This window comes from Pagrus pagrus, assembly GCF_965226575.1.
Source record: "Pagrus pagrus genome assembly, chromosome: 5".
NCBI lineage: Eukaryota > Metazoa > Chordata > Actinopteri > Spariformes > Sparidae > Pagrus > Pagrus pagrus.
Window position 1 is genome coordinate 15639251 of NC_140189.1, and position 19863 is coordinate 15659113.

The 19863-nt window shown below is 39.9% G+C and overlaps 2 protein-coding genes across 2 annotated transcripts; one reads left to right on the plus strand and one right to left on the minus strand.

The window, feature by feature from the left end:
* Positions 1-1758: 1758 nt before the first annotated feature.
* cab39l1 (calcium binding protein 39, like 1) lies at positions 1759-8471 on the minus strand. The gene is made up of 9 exons (XM_084353386.1): positions 8131-8471; positions 7443-7587; positions 7185-7349; positions 6889-7007; positions 5981-6149; positions 5834-5893; positions 5683-5748; positions 5392-5535; positions 1759-5159 (listed from the first exon to the last, which is right to left on the minus strand). Exons 2-9 carry the CDS (start codon positions 7554-7556, stop codon positions 4968-4970), a joined length of 1029 nt encoding a protein of 342 aa, XP_084209512.1. The 5' UTR covers positions 7557-7587; positions 8131-8471; the 3' UTR covers positions 1759-4967.
* Positions 8472-10762: 2291 nt separating this feature from the next.
* phf6 (PHD finger protein 6) lies at positions 10763-19469 on the plus strand. The gene is made up of 11 exons (XM_084352533.1): positions 10763-10907; positions 13118-13273; positions 13690-13791; positions 15423-15556; positions 15655-15701; positions 15815-15972; positions 16096-16239; positions 16355-16459; positions 16555-16688; positions 18378-18507; positions 18647-19469. The coding sequence occupies exons 2-10, from the start codon at positions 13142-13144 to the stop codon at positions 18505-18507; spliced, it is 1086 nt and encodes a 361-aa protein (XP_084208659.1). The 5' UTR covers positions 10763-10907; positions 13118-13141; the 3' UTR covers positions 18647-19469.
* The last annotated feature ends 394 nt before the right edge of the window (positions 19470-19863 follow it).

Consider the following 19863-nt stretch of genomic DNA (forward strand, 5'->3'; position numbering starts at 1 on the left):
TTTCCCTCTGCTCCTATAGGCCGCCAGTAGCGGAGTTTAAAGGAGAGAAAATTGCAGCTGCCCATTCTGACTTAATTCTTTCACCCAGCATGTTTGATGTGGCGGAGCCTGCCAGTGAGAGAGCAGGAGGGTTAATTGTGGTCGTAACATTTGCAGCAAATTTGCAGAAAACCTGGGTTAGGTCACTGATGGATGATCATTTTGTATTATGAATCAAAAAGGCTTGGTCTGGTGCAGTCATTATGATGTTTGTGGTTTCTGTTCAACCTCAAATGGTTAAAGGAAAAGAAGCGTTTTTCATTTCAGCTTGACTTTAAGTTTGCAGGGTTTCTAATTGATCTCCACACAGACAATAGCGTGGCAGCCTATTGAGCAGGCCACATGGTGGACACCTCCTGGTAGGATGGAATGCGTCCCAGTGTTTTGAACTGGGATGACTGTCGTTCCACACTCAGTTACTACTGGGAGGAGGGGTTATTTTTAGCTGTAGTCATTCGCACCACTGGATAAATGAATTTGACAACATGTAAGCTGGGACTGAATGATGTTCCACAGATGAAGCTACATTTCAATGTGTGCAGCAAATGTCCTTCCACCCGTAGATCACATAACATTTTAGTCCTGGTTGTGAGTCGTTTGTGATCAGAAACAAGCAGACTATATTGACCACATTGCATTGCATTATCTTAAGTAGAGCTGCAACAATGATTTCTGTCATCATTTTATCTAAACTGCCATTTAAGTTTTCAAAAATGCCACCAGGGACCAACACAAAAGTATTCATCGAGTTGACCTATAAAGGATAAGTTCACCTAAAATTGAAGATTCATCCATTAAGAAAAAGATATTGTTTTGTTCTCCTATATGTTCAAAAGGTACTGAGAAACAGCCACATATATATTGAGATATCCCCAACATCACAAATATTATTTAAAGGATAAAAAATAAGTTAAAAAAAAAATCAAATAAAAATAACATTTCAGTCATTATCTTCTCACCCTCATGCTGATGGAAAGTTGGGTTTAGTTTCTTAGTCCACAAAACATTTCTGGAGCTTCACAGCAAAACAGCGTTGCAGCTTTCTCCTCAACAACTGAAGTAGTTGGGTACTTTTTTTCTTACCTTTTAAAACAAGTCCCCATCTACTTCAGTTGTTTAAGAGAATGCTGCAACGCTGTTTTGCTGTGAAGCTCCAGAAATGTTTCATGAACTCCACCTGACTTTGCAGTCAGCATGAGGGTGAGTAGAGGACTGGATTTTCATTTTAGTTTAACTTATCCTTTACTTTTTTGTTCCATATACTGTTCCCAAATGTCAAGAATGACCTTTCCTGCTCAAAAATATTCCAATTACAAGCATATACAGAAGATTAAAACAAATTCTGTGGGGCTGCACAATTAATCAAAATATTATCTAAATCACAATATGGCTGAGTGCCGACTGTTCTGCTACAGAGATGCACCAGTCGACAAATCTTGTTCTTATATGTAAGGAAATGTGTTTGTTTGGATCAGATCCAAACAAAATGTCACATCATCATTTAATAGTTTTGTCGGGGAAAATTAAAACTGTGATCTAAAAATGATCATTCCCTTAAATAGCAAATCATATCACAATAATATTTTTTGCCATATCGTGTAACCCTAATATGCTGGTAATTAGGTGAGGTCATCAAACTACATATACTAATTATAATGATTAAGGTGGTGTCTTGCCCCAACAGCTCAGAACAGACAAAACTAACAGGAACACAAAAAATAAATTGCCATAGATTTTTATTTTCATGAATGCTTTCACACTTTTATCCTTTATAAAGTTATGTACAGATAATTCGCTCCCATGGTAAATAAAGAAAATATCCAGAGTGTGGAAAGAGAAGGGGGAAAAAAAGAAAGGCAACAGAGTAAAAAAGTAAAGCACAACAAATATTTAAACACAAAACTCTAAATCATGAAATATATACTACTGATCTTAAGGAATTTGTGTTGATGTCTACATAATATTGCCAGTGATTTATTTATATAATTATAATTAGAGGTAGGGTCATGGAGACATGAAAAGCTTTTTGTGCAACCAATGCGAGGTGTCGATGGTCGCCAAAAGCGCCCTCTGCTGGAATGACTGTGTACAGCAAGTCCTTCTCAAAGTGCATGTCATGACCTGACTCAAATTTCAACAAAGTTTGTATCCACATTTAGAAACCAAATTTCATTCGGATTATTTCTTTTAAAAATGGATGTCATTTTGTTACAAAACAGTCCGGTAATCTTGGGTATTAATCCAGAGAACAGACTGTTATGTAACCTTAGTTTGTCGGCAAGCTGTACGTTTGTTGGTGGAGATACTAACAATGACTACAGTCTATGTGGGTTCAGTCCAATGTGTCCGTATAGTTTTCACAATAAATAATCACAAAGGAGTTGAGACAAACTTTCTTTCATTAACTGAGCACATGACAGTGCACTGTGTGCAGGACTTCAGATGTTTTAGTGTACCACAGCACATTTACCAAATTACTCAATGGTTACATAAAGGCCTGATGTTGATCTTGTGACTATTTGGTGCAGAGAACCAGTGTTTTTTTTGTTTTTTTTAAATGCCAATTAACCACAGCTGAATAACTACTGACCGTTTTCTGTTGATCTGTATTAAAATCTAGATTTACACTGAGACTATGAGATTGAAGCACAATGCAGTCGGTGATAAAGCTACACTACACTAGATGGAGGTCTGAGAAGTATCTAGTAATGCATTTGGGACTTGAAATGTACATTTTCACCCTTTTCATTCATATTGACTTTGGTTTAAAAACAAATTAAGAGGTCTGGAATTTTTACATAATAATCATTATGATCCATTAAATGTCTTTAAATAAGGCAACGTTCATTACAAGGTACCACACTGCAATTCATTATGAATTAACATTTGTGTGGCACCACACAATGAAATATTTCAGTTTAAAAATCTAGTTTTCCATCGTGAAAACCAGGTCGCAGTCCCTGTTCAAGTTTGAACATATACACCAAGTTTCGGCATGCATACAAACAAACCACTGTTGTGTATTTTAAACGGTCAAATAAAATATTTTCTCGAGAGAGGAAAGGAAAGAGAACACAGCATTTGCAAACTCAAATCCCATGAGGTATATAACTAGAAGACTGTGCGGACAGACAACATACTTCTTGAAATCCCTAATAAGCCATTTCAGTGACAATGGCAGAAGTAAGGCATTTATATCAACAGAAGTCTTTTAAAGAAATACAACTAATCAGTGATGCATGTGAGGAACTCAATAAATTCAGTGCTAGTCATCCAAAACAAACTCATTCTTGTTTTTATACAGTGCATGTGGGTATTATCTGATAGGGTGTGCTTTGTGATGCATCACAGCATGTTACAGTGTGCTTTTTTTATAATTGCATCAGAAATGAACCAAAGACAAGAAGGTATTATTTACAATCCTGTGTTTGTTTTAGCATCCAGCTTAATCCAAGTCTCTTGAACCCGGGGATCCCAAATTAATTTGAAAATAAGTTATTTACAGCCTTTTTTAGCCAAAATCTTCACAGTTGCTGCTATGCTATAAGCGTCCGTGCGCATCCTTTTTGAAGTGGGTGGACGAGCTTGACCATGCATTGAAGGTGTAAATAATGTCTTTGAGAATCAATACAAGACGTCACCTGACTTTCCATCAGCATGAGGGTGAGTAGTTAAAGACTGAATTTAATTTTTTGGGTGAGCTTATCCTTTAAGATGATTCAGTTTAGTTTTAAAATATTCCAGACAAATAAAACAGCCAAATTCTCTAAATCAAGACTATATGAATATAAACAGATATGCAGTGTAACATACTTATGATGCATCTTATAGGCAACACCTCAAAGTAAACTGCAACATTGTAAGGAGAAATGCCTAAGATGGCATACATCAAGTAGTTTAAAACCTCATGTATTAATTGTTGGTTAAATCACTGTTTAAAATTAATCCTCGCAGTCCGTGCTCAGTATTTGAGGATGAAATGGACTGCTCCTAGTGAGATCAATCAGTATATCCTGGCTGTCCATTCTAGCGGTGAATGGAAGGCCGGTACCCTGCAGCATTATCTGATGCCTTGTTTCTATTTCAGTCATGGAAGCCTCACTGAGCGCAGCCTCAAAATCACAGCACAATTAATTGATTCCTCTATGGTTTTGATTTTCTCTTCCTGTGTCAGCTAATGCATTGGGCGAGTACAGCACTGCAGGATCATTTATGACCTCTGTAACCCCACACGCAGCCAAAGGCCTAATAACTACACATTAATCACCAAAACGTTCTATGTGCTGACCGAGCCGATACAATCCCGTGTCACTCTGCCAAAGCCGGATTTCTAAAGATCATTTGAAGTCTGTGTACAACACAACAGTTCACAATAAGGCAAAAAACCAACGCTATGCAATTAGTTAGGCTAAACAATGTTCAGAGAGAAGAGTTACTGTATGTTTTAAACTGTTTACCATGAAGGTACATTAGAAAAATAATATATTCCTCAGCTTTTCAATCTCTAAAATATAGACAAGTTTCTGACAGACTGTCAACAACACCTCAGAGCTCACGTTGGCTATGTCGGGGTGACGTTTCTGTTATTCTAAGGTCTCTGCCAGCAACAAAGTATGTGGAAGGGTAACAGTTTAAAGGTCCAACATTACAAGAACAGACTAAATGCATTTCATTATCACTAAAGAAGAAGCACTATGGTTTAAATAACAGTTCTTGGCCCACTCAAGTTGCTGGATGGAAATCACCTCCACATCCGCACTAAAAGAAAACAGTAAGTGAAAGAAGAAATCTTTACTTTTTTTCCTATATTTTGTAGTTAATATTAAATCTTAATGAAGCACGTCTTTGAGACTCTCTCCTAGCCCTCTGCAGCTCCAGCCACCACCTATACCATCTACCACCTGATAGAGCAGCCGTCCCTGCCGAGCCTAAGCATCCTCCGCCGCCGTGGGCCTCTTCAGGTCCCGGATTTGCTTAATCAGATAGTTCTTCTCGTCACAGAACTGCTCATCCTCCGCTCTGTCGGTCTGGAAGTGGCTCAGGAACTCCACGAGTTTGGTCTGGTTCTTCAGCAGTATGTCCAGCACTGGCTGAGTCTTGTTGGGGTTTGCAACGAATACCTTTCAAAAAAGGATACAGACATTATACGAACTGTCAAACAAGTTTTATCCTAAAATCAGATCGCAACTAAAGTCCGAACCTCCATTTAAAATACCACTTTTGATACTTTACCGACTAAAATAGGCAGCGTCTAGCAAATTTCTTTCAAAAAGATATGTTGCATTTTATGTTCTACAAGTATTATAAAACAGTACACGGTGCACTGATGATACAAGTTTCTTTTTTGCACACCTTGAAGACATGGAACGCTTCAAACTGGATGTTTCGGCTGTTGTCTCTTAGCATGTTCATCATCAGCTTCAAGTTCTCTGCCCGACTGATGTATTTTGTCATGACAGTGAAGTTGTGTCTATCCAAGAGAAGTTCCCCAAGGAGCTGAAAAATAATATGGAATGAAATAAAAACCTTGTTAAATTCAACGCTCAATCAAGCAAAGTAAGTGAGCACGCCAGTTACACTTGAATCTGTAGCTCAAATGCAAGTTTAACTGATCTTTATTTGACAGAGCACTGGAGCTTTTACCTTCAAAGACTGTCGTTTGGTGACGTAGTTGTCGGAATGCAGAAGCTTCTCGTATTCTGTAAAGACCTGACAGACATTTTAAAAGTATGTTAGATACAGCATGAGCATTATTTCAATTTAAGATCAAACTCCACGTTAGGAAAAAACTCACCCTGTCATAATTGTTCTCCAGGAAATCTGCACACATAATCTTGTGTCTTGTGAGGAGATCCTGAGAAGGAACAGAAGAGACCAAGACATTAGATAAGAACTCTCATTATGAAGATGCTGGAAACGGGGAAAAAATATGGCAGTGTACCTTGAATGAGGCAAAAGCGTCCGAGGCGATGTCAAAGGTTGAGAGCTCGACGTAACGGAAGAAGCAGTAGAACTCCTCAGAGAAGAGCACCGTCCGTGCCAACGGCTCGTGACGCAGGCACTCTCTCAGCATCATTCCACAGTTCAGAGCTACTTCTGCACTCTCATATCTGCACAGGTTAATACATGTTGGGTCAAGTCATTTATAGCCAGTTATATAACAAACACTGCAGATGTAACACAATCAAAAATAGCATATAATCAAAGTATTTTAAAGGTAAATTCACCCCAAACACTACTTATAAATGTGTATTTGCACTGATGAACATTAGATCTGTAGGTCTTATTTTCCATGTCGAAGTATTTTTGCCAAGCCGGAAGATAGCTATGCAGCTGGAAAATAATCTCTCACATCAACATTAAATGTCAGGTTTAGATGTTCCTCTCTGACAATCAAATTGACTCTGTTAAGACTTGACATTTTGGAACAAAGTTCAATAACGTAGCAGGAGAAATTCATCCAAAAAAGGGCAACTGGTGATCCACTCACAGCTGCCTCAGCCGACCATAATGCCGTACAGCCATGAAACATGTTGCTCTCTGAGTAGGCAGGATGACTCAGTTTTTAAGAGCTATTAAATCAGCTGTACTACCACTCTTCATCTACATGTATAACCCACAGGTAAGTGCGACATGTTCACGCTCGTTCGTAGGGGAGTTGTTGAAACACATACCGGGTAATGTAGAAAATCACGAGGCATGTTGAGGGAAGGTGTTTTCACCAAAAAAGTTTCACCCAAAAGAGTATCCAAGGACAGACTTACCTTTGATATGACTGCAGTTATAAAGCGCACACATTGAACATGTTATCAAATACTGAGTTCACGTAGCCTGAAAAGATGAACCTACCCTTTCAAAAGCATGAAGAGGATCTGTGGGTGTGTAGAGATGTATTCTACCGTTGGTGTACGGGTGCCAATCTGCCGTCTCACAATGTTGCTGAACAAATGAACCACATCCTTCTTCCCCTTTAAAAAAAAAAAGAAAAAGCACTCAGACAGATGAATGGCTGACTGGGTACTGATGATATGCAGAGACGTTTTTGCTTTAGGCATAGATGCATACACACTCACACTGACAATTTGCTACACAAAGTGATCGATACTTTTCGCATGCACAAAGTGAAATAAGAACATTCACCCCACCTCAAAATCAATCCTTTGCAAGTTTGCAATGAGAGCAATGAGGAGGTTGGTGTTGTACAGCTCCTGTGCAAGCTGAGCCACTGCTTCAGTCTGAGGCTCCTTGTCACCTGTTCCACTTAGTATTTCCTTCAGTGAAGCCAGATTTTTGGACGCCTCCTCTGCAACCTGAAATGTGAATGGACAGTTAACGACTCCGACCATGATTTGTTGTAAAATAAATAAATAAATAAGAGCCACGTTAAAATTATAAGTGCTGACCTTTTCACACTTTTTGCTGTCTGCAGCGTCCAGCTTTTCCATGTATGCCACATTCTCCTTCAAGCTCCTCACTATTTCAGCTGGACTCTTCTGAGACTTCCCAAAAAAAGGCATAGCTGAAGACTGGTAATCCAAGCCCAAGTCTCTGAAGAGATAAAACACTGTTTCAAATAACTATGAATAAAGCATTTCGACTTCCTGTAGCGCTTTGCATCAGGAAATGGCAGTAAAGCCCTCACCTGAAGAGATCAAGGATAGAGCCAAGTTAGTTATCCTGTCGACACGTAAAAGTAGACTACTGAGTTACAGCTTTAGAGGCCAGAACAGCACGAACAGCTAGCTAACACTGCTAACGTTACATTAGAAAGTTTTCAAAGATATGCGGGTACAGTAGCGCTACAGTGACACGTTGGGTTTGCCCTTTGTTATATCATTTCTCCGAGTTAACCCCAGTCCAGACCGAATAAAAACGCTAACTAGCGACCTTTCTAATCGGAACGAGGATATAACAGAGTACAAGTTTAACATTTTTTCAACGTACAGCAAAGTTGAGCTAGCTTGTGACCTAGTTAGCAGCAAGTTAGCTAGAAATTAGCAAACTAGCGTCAGTACGTGGACAGCAAGTACCGTGGAAACACACACATAACAAACACTGTTGAAATATTCAGCTCGTCCTGTCAAGACTCACCGAGTGAACTCTAGTTGTGAAGCTGAAGGAGGCTCGGTGGCTAAAGGTTAGCTACCAGGCTAGCAAGTTGTCTCCACTTTCTTTTTCCACTGTAGCGCTGCTTTGAAACTGTCTGTAGCGTTATCTGAGATCTGTGGCTGTAGCTGTCTAACGTGTGTTAATTGTAGCTACAAGTTGCTCAAACGGTCGACCTTCATAGCTGTGATATTTCATGTAAATCTCTATACTCGTGACCGTCTGTCACCTAACTTGCTAGCTGCCTAGTTGTAAAGAGCGAGTCGCTGGGCTGGCCTGTCTGACAACTTCATTTCCCTGTTCTCTTCTGTTGAAACTCCCGTCCTCTCCTCATCCCGGGGACACTGGGCGGGTATGTTTTGCTTTACACAATGACCGACACTAACTTTAGCCAATCACTTTGACCAAAGTGACGCTGTGGAAACGCCCTCTCCGCTGTAAGGTGCGCATGTTTCATGGCTCGCGTGACTCTTGTGGGTGGACAGATTAAACGCTCCCCGGGAAGCCCCCTCTGCCGGACTACCCCGTAACTGTAATCAAGTGCATCTAAATTCTCGCGAAAAGACGAGGAGAAAAAGTAGTGTTCAATAATATTAATGATTTCAGACAGACTTTTTCATCTCTTCTGACTGGAAATTAACATTTGTAAACGTCGTCAAATGAAATTAATCCTTTGAGAGGCACATGAGAATATCTTTACCTATTAGTATTAGGTTTATTAATAATAACTTCCCTAATCAGATCTTCAATATCTTTTTATTCTCTTACTTGGAGTTAATAAAAGATATCTTAATTTATTCAAATAACGTTATCTGATTCAAACGATCATTAGGATTTAATATAAATAAGTAATATAGATTATCCAAATCTGTCATGTCATCTCTGTTTTACTTTGTCATAGATAGATAGATAGATAGATAGATAGATAGATAGATAGATAGATATTCTTTTAATCCACCCCCAAAAGATTTAACACTGTCTCAGCAAGGCAACTAAAAAAATACCCACCCAAATGGTATTGCCAGTACTCTAAAGCCTATTCTTATAATATGCTAAATAGTTTAACCATGTTGAACATTTTTAGTCTTTGTGGTTCCCATATGATGCCCATATCATTAAACGTCTACCATTATGCTCCCTACACAATTGATGGCAGACGCTGTGGGCTGAAACCACCCTTCAGCATCCTCCAAACAGAAATCCAAGCCAGATGTTGAAAAATATAAGAAAAGCTGCAGAGGGTTTGTGCTCATTATGTCACATTATGCATCCCTGTGTTGTTATGCAAAAAGATTTAAAATTCAGAATTGCAAACATGCTCATAAATGCTGTCCATTTCCATTCCATCCAAGTACGTCTAAAACCGTGTTACATGTGGTGCTTTGTGATTTTGAGCCACTACAGTTCAGGTAGTACCACACACAAAGGGGGTAACTGCCTTGTTCTGACTGTCCTGCCTCAAGTCCTAAATTGTTAATAAAGGTGCTCCACAAGGATCAATGTAAGGCCCCTTGCTAATAAATCAAATAAAATGATGTTGATTTTACAACTTAGTACTACAATGTGCCATTTTATGCTGTCCATGGCTGGATTTAACCTGTTGAAGGTCAAAGCTTTGCTAATGGGCTGATATGTCCCTGTAAGATAATAAAGGCCCCTCCAGGACACCCCCACAGTTACTGGGTGCAACACCACTATCGTAAATACAAAGGTCTGGAGCAATTTGTCAGACGTAAAGCGGACACACCCTCAGCGTTTCAGTTTAGGGAATACTGTACATTTTTCATGATTTTGAAACCTTATTTTACTATTATTTTTTGGTCATTCATGGTTGGTTAACAGCACATCTGTCTGTGATGTGAGAAAATCTGAACCTTATTATTGCTTTACATGGACTTCAAAGTAAAAAGTTATATCATGTTGCTTAGATAGGTAGATAAGATAGGTATTACCTAATCTGAAATGGCCTAAATGTACAAATGTGTAACAAAACTCAGACATATTTATCTTTTCAATACCTGAACAAACAAGCTGTTATAATAAATGAGGTCCCCAGAACACTGTTTGAAGCTCAGAAGGTGGCAGGGTCCGCCACATATAAACAAAGTAATAATGTATGAAATTGTGTTGTCGTTTATAATAAGTTTGTGTATTTAGTTTGTTTAGGCATAACAAAAGAAAATCAGTCAAAGAAGATCGTTCTCTTCTGATTACAATTTCTTCCCCAAAACTACATAGTGCCCCTTTACAGACTGACCCTGCAGCTGACGGGGTCTCTTGGGGACACTTGTTTCACGTTTTTCTGTTTTGTTGTTGCTGTTGTTCTAACAAATAGGCCTTAAAATAGCTGGAACAACTCATAATGTCATTTGTCTGACATAACAATACAGTGTTAGATAAACCTGCACCAAATCTGCATGAAGCCATGGCCCACCCTTGGGTAAAACCTGCTTTGGAGATATTGATACTTCAGAAGTGAAGACATTTTCATGATCCATTTTTGTAAAGCACTTTCGTTTCCTACATTTTCTGACCTCCTGCATCTTTTCACGTTTGAAACATGGCAGCGACGGTTGCACAACCCGACTCTTATTCTGAAAGCCACACCAGGAAGTCATGCTATCTAGCACACGGTAGCTAGCTTGATGCTAGTGTGTGAAAACCTCACGATCAGTTCTGAAGGACGGAAAGAAACACAGCCACTACTCGGAACACTTTTCCATCCCTTCGACCGTCTGGGCGCCGTGAGATAATATCAGCAGGTAAGATGTGAGCTGTGTACCAGCGGCTGGATGTTAGCCGTGCTGTTTTATGGCCTATTGTCGTTTGGGGCCGTATTGCTGGCGTACAAGCTGAGCTGCTCTCTTTTCACAGGGATACATCACGTATGGCGCTCTTTACTTCGAAACGGTTTGCGAAGACCCGCGCCTGTCATGATAATTTCCCACATTTAAAGGGAAATATTCGCAGTTTTTCGGGTTTCAGTAGAAACACAATGTCGAAGAGTCACATTTTCCTACCGTCGACCTTTATTTTCCCTCATGAAAAGGCCTTGTGAGAGGTTTCGGGGCGTTGAGATGTTCATAGTGGAAATTGTTTTCAGTTATAGCTAGTTTAGTGGAGAAAGAGACACACACCCCCTTTAATTCAAAACTTTGGAGGAGAAATTTGAAGCACTTTTTGTGTTCCTCTTGTTCTCGGCACAAATGAGCCACAACCTCGCCATGTAGTAGAGGATTGTGTTGTGGGAGACTGTGAGCGAAGAGCAGAGGGTGAAATAAAGGATATTTGGTGTTATTTACACGGGCAGTATTGTGTGTTTTCACGCTGGCTCCGCTGCTGTAGCCGCCGCAGTGAAATCCTGGCCCTGCTATCATGGCTGTAATGGCTCTATCAAGGCGTCGCAGCACACTGCTATTGTGATGTTTTTTTAAAAACACCCACTTTCGTTTGTGGACTATTTAGGATTGAATAGATCTTTTTAATCCTTGTATTTAATGTATCTGTGTCGCCTCCAGTGCAGTATGGACAGCATCAAATACTATCTCTGCAAATGACAGCACACATTTGGGGGTATGATCTTCTCCTCTAAACAATACAGTGTTGCATGATTTAAAATATGTTTTTTTGATTAATATACATTAAAACTTTTTAATTAAAATGCAGCTGAAAAAGATACAGTAACAATATTCAACATTTAAATCATCCCAGGCAGCTCCTGGGAGTGTGTGTGTCTTCACTGCTGATCACAACAGGCAGTCTAAAATAGCAGATTTCTACTGAATAATGTTGTTTTTACAGATCAGGATGTTTTCAAGATGTGGCAGACGAGATGTGGCACAATTCTGAAGCAGACCGTTTATGCAAAATAGGAAACATGTTGCATCATTTTCACTGAAACTACTCATAAGGGGGTTGTCTGATTTAAAGTAGCCCCTATGCAGGTTAAATGGGCTGAATCACATCTGATCCTCCGGGTTCACAGTCCTGCCGCTGATTCCCCTTCCTGTTCCTGTTTAATCTGATTTAGATCTGGAATGACTGGTGAATGTTGTCAATTGCCAGCCTGTGTTGTACCGATGTTGCCTGCAATTGTTCCATGATGAAACAAAAACATCATTATTGATTACCCCCCTCAGACATGAGCAATATCTCACAAAATACTGCCATTGGTGAGCAATTTTAGCATACACTTTTTTTTTTTTAGTATTCTGGCCATGGGGAACTTATTGTTAAGTGTTAAACTGCAATCTTGCAACAAACGGTGTGGGGGCCATGTGTGATCCATCAGAGCCAGGAGTTTTTAAGGACACTTTTGTTACTTTCGCTGCTCTGGTCTGGAGTTACTTGCAGCAGTAGTTGAGTCAAAGTTTTGTTTCCAGCTGTTTCTGGGAAAGAGTTCCTAATGGCTCCTTTCCAAAAGGTTTTATTCATTATTTCACAATGCTCACATTTAGTCAGTGAAAGAACTTTTTTTCCAGAACACAGTTTTACTCTTAAACAACTGAATCTGTAAGGGATGTTGGACAGCACTGACTCACTGGATTTAAATGTTTATGCCAAGTTATGAAGACATTAATAACAAAACTTTGTTTTCATATTACGTTACTGCTAATATGTTGGGCTGTCATTTTCACCATTCATGTTATCTATATTGCCAAGGACTCCGGGCATCACCTATATACTGTTTGCATTTAAAAGTATTGTGGCAGCCAGATTGAATCAGATAAGAGCTGTGATTATAGGATGGATATATAATGAATGCATGGATGTGTATGAAAACTGTTTTAATGATATTGTTGGTGACATGGTAATGTATTGTTACCTGATAATTGAGTTAACAATTATTTTTTTTATATAGCTGCTTAATTTATATCCATTTAAAATTATGTACCAGCCTATGCAATACAAGGCTATCTTGTTATTCTGATCTGAACATATTTGTGGTGTTTTTGTTTTGCTTTTTCATTAGAGGCAAACAGAAAAGCCTTGGGTCATGTCAGGACAGAGGAAAGGAGCGGCAGCGCGGCTGCCTAAATGTGCCTTCTGCAGAACCAACCGTGACAAGGAGTGTGGGCAGCTGCTAATGTCCGACAGCCAGAAGGTGGCAGCCCACCACAAGTGCATGGTGAGGAGAGCACATTGTTCTCAACCCAAGACAGACTCAAGACAGAGTCATGCTTACTTGCAACCCTTATGAAAATGTGCAGAATACAGTTGAGCCTGAAGGATTGTGAAATTTGTGGAAGCAAGAGAGGGAAGCATACTAAATATTGCATTTTATAAAGCAAAAAGAGAAAAAAAATAAATAAATAGAGATATAGTAAATATGTTTAACACAAACAAGTGATTTATCCATAAATTGTAAATATATCACTGTGAAATCAGCTCTGAAGCTAGGACAACACATGAAGGCCTCGTGTTACTGTGGAATATGGTGCATCAGCAGTAGTCAAGGGGAATTAAAATGCAGATATTGTACATACCATCATCATCATCAGACTGCACAAACCAATTTATACTTTTTCTAAATGTCCTCTGCAGCTCTTCTCCTCTGCCCTGGTCACATCTCACTCAGACAGTGAAAACATCGGAGGATTTTCCATTGAGGATGTGAAAAAGGAGATCAAGAGGGGAAATAAATTGGTAGGTACCCACTTTTCATTCTCAGTGGAGACGGGGTGTTACATGGCCAGCATTGAAGATGTGTTCCTATGAGATATTAATAATGAACAAAACTCCGGCACTCTCAGAGAACAAATCTTATCTTTAATTTGGGCCAAAAAACGAAAGCGTTTCAGCTCATCCAGCCTGTGAGATTTTTTTGACATTTGGACTGAACAGGTTGTGGCTCATTTCCCTAATCTGAAAACTGCTGAAGTGAAGCATGGTGGTGGCAGCATCATGCTTTGGGGGTGTTTTTCAGCAGCAGGGACTGGATGATAAGTAAGGGTTGAGGGAAAGCTGATCGGAGCAAAGCAGAGATATTCTTAATGGAAACCTGGTCCAGAGCGCTCAGGACCTCAGACTGGGCCAAAGGTTCACCTTCCAACAGGACAATGACCCTAAGCACACAGCCAAGACAATGCAGCAGTGGCTCCGGGACAACTCTGTGAATGTCGTTGAGTTGCCCAGCCAGAGCCCTGACTTGAATCCAATCAAACATCCCTGGAGAGACCTGAAAATGGCTGTTCACCGACTGTCCCCATCCAACCTGACAGAGCTTGAGAGGATCTGCAGAGAAGAATGGCAGAAAATCCTCAAATCCACGTGTGCAAAGCTTGTCGCATCATACCCAAGAAGACTCGATGCTGTAATCGCTGCCAAAGGTGCTTCAACTAAAAGAGAATGAGTTAAAGGGTCTGAATACTTATGTCAATGTGAGTTGAATGTTGAATGTCCGTTTTCCTTTTTAATGAATTTGCTAAAATTTCTAGAAATTTTGTTTTCCGTTTTGTCATTATGGCGTATTGAGTGTAGAATGATGAGGAAAAAAATAATTTAAACAATTTCAGCATAAGGCTGCAACATAACAAAATGTAAAAAAGATAAAATAAAGTGAAGGGGTCAGAAATACTTTCTGAATGCACTGTACACAGTATGTGTGTGAGCAGTAGTGCTCACTGTAAGACTGAGCTGCTCTTCAAGGAATGTTGCACTGAAATGCAGTTTAATCTTATTGGCATCCTTTCTAATTTAATTTGCACTCAAATTAATTTCACTCCATTACTGTATATCATACTTAAATACTGTTCAGTAAAGAGATTATCCATATATTTACAGGTACAATGTTTGTTTATACACATAACTATCCCTGTAGTACCTATATCTATTTGGGTTTTTATTGTGAAATATATACTGAAAAGTGTTTTTAAGATGCTAACAATTCATTCATATCGGTAATGTATTTTTGCATAAATTTTAAAGATGTTTGAATTTTATTTTACAGTCTATTATTATTATTATTATTATTATCAAGCTTTTCTCTGTAACATCTTTCCTCTTGAATTTAATTTCTTTTTCTCCTGCAACAATCTAATTTCCCCACAGGGATGATCATATTATATCTATTTGCATATGGCCTTTCAGACAGTTGTGCCTGTCAGGGCCTCATGAGAGAAATAATTATTCAGAGCCACATTGTGATATCACATTTTACATTAGTAATCGACAAATCACAATACAAGTTGCAAACTATCTTGAATGAAGTGGAGCTGCATGTGCTTTTTTAAAAACATTTTTTATAAAGATGTAGTTGTGTTTCTTTCCGCTCTTAGATGTGTTCTTCATGTCACCGACCGGGCGCCACTATCGGCTGTGATGTGAAGACGTGCCGGAGGACGTATCACTATTACTGTGCTGTGAAGGACAAAGCCCAGACCAAAGAGAATCCCTCACAAGGGATTTACCTGTAAGTCCCTTTACATTTGGAATCTTCTGCAACAAATAAGACATTTTTCATTAATGTTTACATAAATTGAAATGCATTTGTTTTGGTCCTGAACACAGCCTTTACTGTCGCAAACACCGGGATGCTTCTCAGGATGGCATTCAAGGTAAAGCATGCTTTAACATCTGTTGTACCACGAGGCTACATGCTATTATTCTCAAGATGATGATTGTCTGTGTCAGTTTAAAATCTGTTGTAATGTAAATGCTTATACCACAGATGAAGAAGGAGGTGTGGAGGATTCAGACTCGTCGCCTCCACAAAGTAGAGGCAGAGGAAGGTTTGAGAAGGGTAGAGCCAAGGCCGGCTCTCGTGGCCAATCGGAAGACTCCCGCTCCTCCACCTCACAGGCTGCAGACGAGGAGAGCTCCTCCCATGTAAGGCAACAGCATCTGTTCACAAACGAAATTGCTGAAATTTACTTGAGTGGTCTGTTGGCTCTGCGTGGCCTATTGTTTTTGACTTTTTGACATGACCTCTTGTTTTTATATGTGATCTAGCGGGACAGGTCACCTCTGCGGGCCAGCCCGGGAGACGGCGGCCAGCGCTGTGGCTTTTGTCACGCTGGTGACGAAGAGAATGAAACGAGGGGCATGCTTCACACCGATAACTCCAAAAAAGTGGCTGCACACTACAAGTGCATGGTAAGATTGTTGTGTGTGTGTATGTGTGGGAAATTCTTTTTATGAACACTTTGTTATAAATGTGCATTTAAAGTAATACCACTTGCATCTGTGTGTAATTTATGATCCCTTCCAGCTTTTTTCATCGGGGACGGTGCAGCTGACCACTACATCACGGGCTGAGTTTGGGAACTTTGATGTGAAAACAGTTATCCAGGAAATTAAAAGGGGGAAAAGAATGGTAGGAAGATTCGTCAAACAGGAGTTTTCAAAACCTTGTAGGAGAAACTATTCATAATTTTTTACCTAAATATTTTCGTCTTTGATGTTTTCCAGAAATGTACGCTCTGCACTCAGCTGGGTGCCACCATTGGGTGTGAAATCAAGGCATGTGTGAAGACCTACCACTACCACTGCGGCCTTCAGGACAAAGCCAAGTACATTGAAAACATGGCTCGTGGCATCTACAAGTGAGCCCAACTTCTACAGATAATGCTTTTCCTTTAGAAATAAAATGCCTTTGCTTGTTAATGTTAAGTTTGACATAAACATCCAGAAAGTCACAAATATCCTTTTGAACACTATTATTTGTAAAACATTTCCTGATTCTGAGAAAATTGTAGACATGGTCATCTCAGGCAGGATCACAGCTCTTATGATCCCCTTTCAAAGACTGACATTTTGTCTGAATGATTTGTAGTTAGTTATATTTTGTTATGTCACATGCTGGTATGTATTGATCATAGATGTGAGGTTTGCTTCACAGCAACTGACAAACCCAAACCACATCCCACCCAAAAACAAATAAGCATGAGAGTGACAAGTTTTCTTTTAATAACGGTTCGGATTAACTTCAGTAGCCCTTTTTCACACAGAGACTTCACATTATCGCTGCAAAGAAGGTTTTTTTTTTTTGTTCACACTGAACCAAAAGAGGCTTGACGGTACACATCATGACGTTGACATCCGTGACATGACATGACATTTTAACGTGTTTCCACTTGTTGATCTAAACATGTATCCGCCGACTGTTTATAATGATATGGATGCTGTTATAATGTGTTGTGATGGAGATCTTGACCCACCATGCATCCTGGAAAATGGCAAAGTTTTTTTGCTCTAAATTACATAATTACACAATCGCCATCAGTAAAGCGTTTGACTATCTCACTCGCGGGGGGGATGCTGTTTTCTGGGGGAAAGTTCACTGAAGTCTCGGTCGGGAGGGCGGATTTTTTTTCAATACAAGTTGCCAGAGACCGTAAAATACAGCAACACAATAGCGGAAGGAGACACAGACATGGTGAGTTAAAGTGTTTTGCTCTGAATCACGTCACATAATCACCACCATTCAACTGCAGGAGCGGCCTGGCTCTGCTGCCGGGTAAAGATGCTGTTTTTCACGCAGAAATGTGATGTAGAGTGGAAACTTTTCCACATATGGATGCGGGATGTTTTTCCTCATAAGTTGCCAAAGACACTGCCAGTTACCACATTACTATTGTTTGGTCCTGTAACGTTGCTTTGTGGGTTGAAGTGTGGGACATTTCTCTTTTATTTGATGAGTGAAGTATCCGTTTAACTGTCAGACTGTGAACACCATCAGACCGACACACCCCTGTCCCACACCTCCGTCTTTTACATTCACACAGACGCCGGCTCGCCTCTGCTGGGGCTCTGATACTACCTCTGGAGGCGGATCGGAGCCACAGCAAAACTGTCCCCCTCTCCGCATCTGTAACTTTGACACAGAGAGCGAGGCGGAGTATTGGCGCTTGATTCCCGCACTAAAAAAGGCAGTGTGAATGGAGCTAGTGTTGCTCAACTAAATGGATTGAGTGTATCCTTGAGGCCTGACATGTCACATTTCCTTCTTCAAAAGGCATGGTTGGGTTGGTCGTGCATGGTTTTACATCCATGTGAGCTAATTTGCAGTCTCGTATTTCCAGACTTACTACATCCACATTTCTTGGTTGTTTGTTCCCTCCGCCGGCTGTTGATCAGTAGAGTAGCGAAAAAAGGGGGGACCGACTCATAAAAACAATGCATAAAAAACTCCATAGGGTAACTCTGACCTTAGTCTTTAAACCTCAATTACTGTATTTCTTTATTTACAAACTCTCCTGTATGTGTGTGTGTTGTTTTTTTTTCTTTTTTAGACTATACTGTAAGAACCACAGTGGTAACGAGGAGAGAGACGAGGAAGATGAAGAACGAGAGAATCGCAGTAGGGAGAGGGCAGCAATCGATCACGGTGGAACACCGTCAACGCAAGTGAATGGCAACTAGGTACGTTTATTTGTGGCTGTGGTTGTTGCACATAAATATTGTTAAAACTACAAAATGTCCACATTTTAATGTCAGACATGAGGTTGCAGCACCAGAGCCATTCCAAAAAGAAAAGTTTAAAAATGTCCTGTCATTTCAGTTTGGCCTGCTGGATGTGACGTGGGGTGAAAATAGAAGAACTCAAAGACGAGGGAGCGATATTTTTTATACTAAATCTTAGCCTACTCACAATGCCGTGGTCTACAAGCTCCCACAAGCCCTTCACACGGCTTCTTCCAGTAAATGGACATGATGTCCTGATGAAGACGACGTCTTCATGAGACCCTGTTTTATGTTGGCTGGATGAGCTTTTCACAGACTGGTGGTACTCTGCAGAGCACTGGACTGCTGCAGGATCATGAAAAGCCATGGCCAGTCTTTCCCAAGAGTCAGCTATGGGCTCAGTTTCAAATACATGTATTGTTGCTGTTATTAAGAGCTGATGGACAGATGTTTTGTCACTCACTGCCCATTTCCCCCACAGGTCACATAACCCACACTTGCTGAAATCGACACATTCTTGCTCTTCCTTAGCTTCTAAAGGACTCACTTTTAAGAGGGGTCTGTTTGTTACTCGTCTCTCTATCAAGTTGTGCAGTTTGATTACTTTGTTTCTGTAATCATGTCTTAATACTCTTTTGATGTTAGCCTTTCTTTCTTGATATGTAATATTTTGCTACTGTATTATCATCATGAGTAATTTTGAATATCTGGATTTCAAACAGTCACGATTACAAGTTTTGCCAGCATGCACTTGGATTTTTCCACTGTTGAAGGTGGTGTTTTTTTATTTAGTGGCTAAAGGGCAAAAGTAGAGCTCTTTAGAAGAGTTGGCTTGACTTTGTTTGATGTACTGTTACTTGTATCTCTACAAATGTATCCATTAATGATTGGAAATAGAAGATTTTATTTTACACATTTAATGGGTGAATTGAGTCTTTCATGTGTCCACATGGTCCTCAAAACACAAAGAAGTATTCATGGTGGGTTACAGGGTGTTCAAGGTGAAGATTTCTGGTGAGGTCAGAAGAGTGAGGAATGTCGCACAGCTGTAGCTGCAGTGTCGTGAGGTCAGACCGGTAGCTCCATCAACAGTAAGGCTCAACATGCTCACATCTGGAGCGTTCCTCCTGCAATTAAAGTACTTTTTATGGATGCGTTTGGATTAAAATTATTTCAGTGTACAAATCATATGCACTTAAAGGCCTTAATGTAGTATATGTTGATAATAAAGATGTTGATAGTGATCAGAGTAAAATCTTAAAGCTGGAGTGGTAATCGCCAGACATAACAGCAAACAGGAGGATCCTGCTCTGC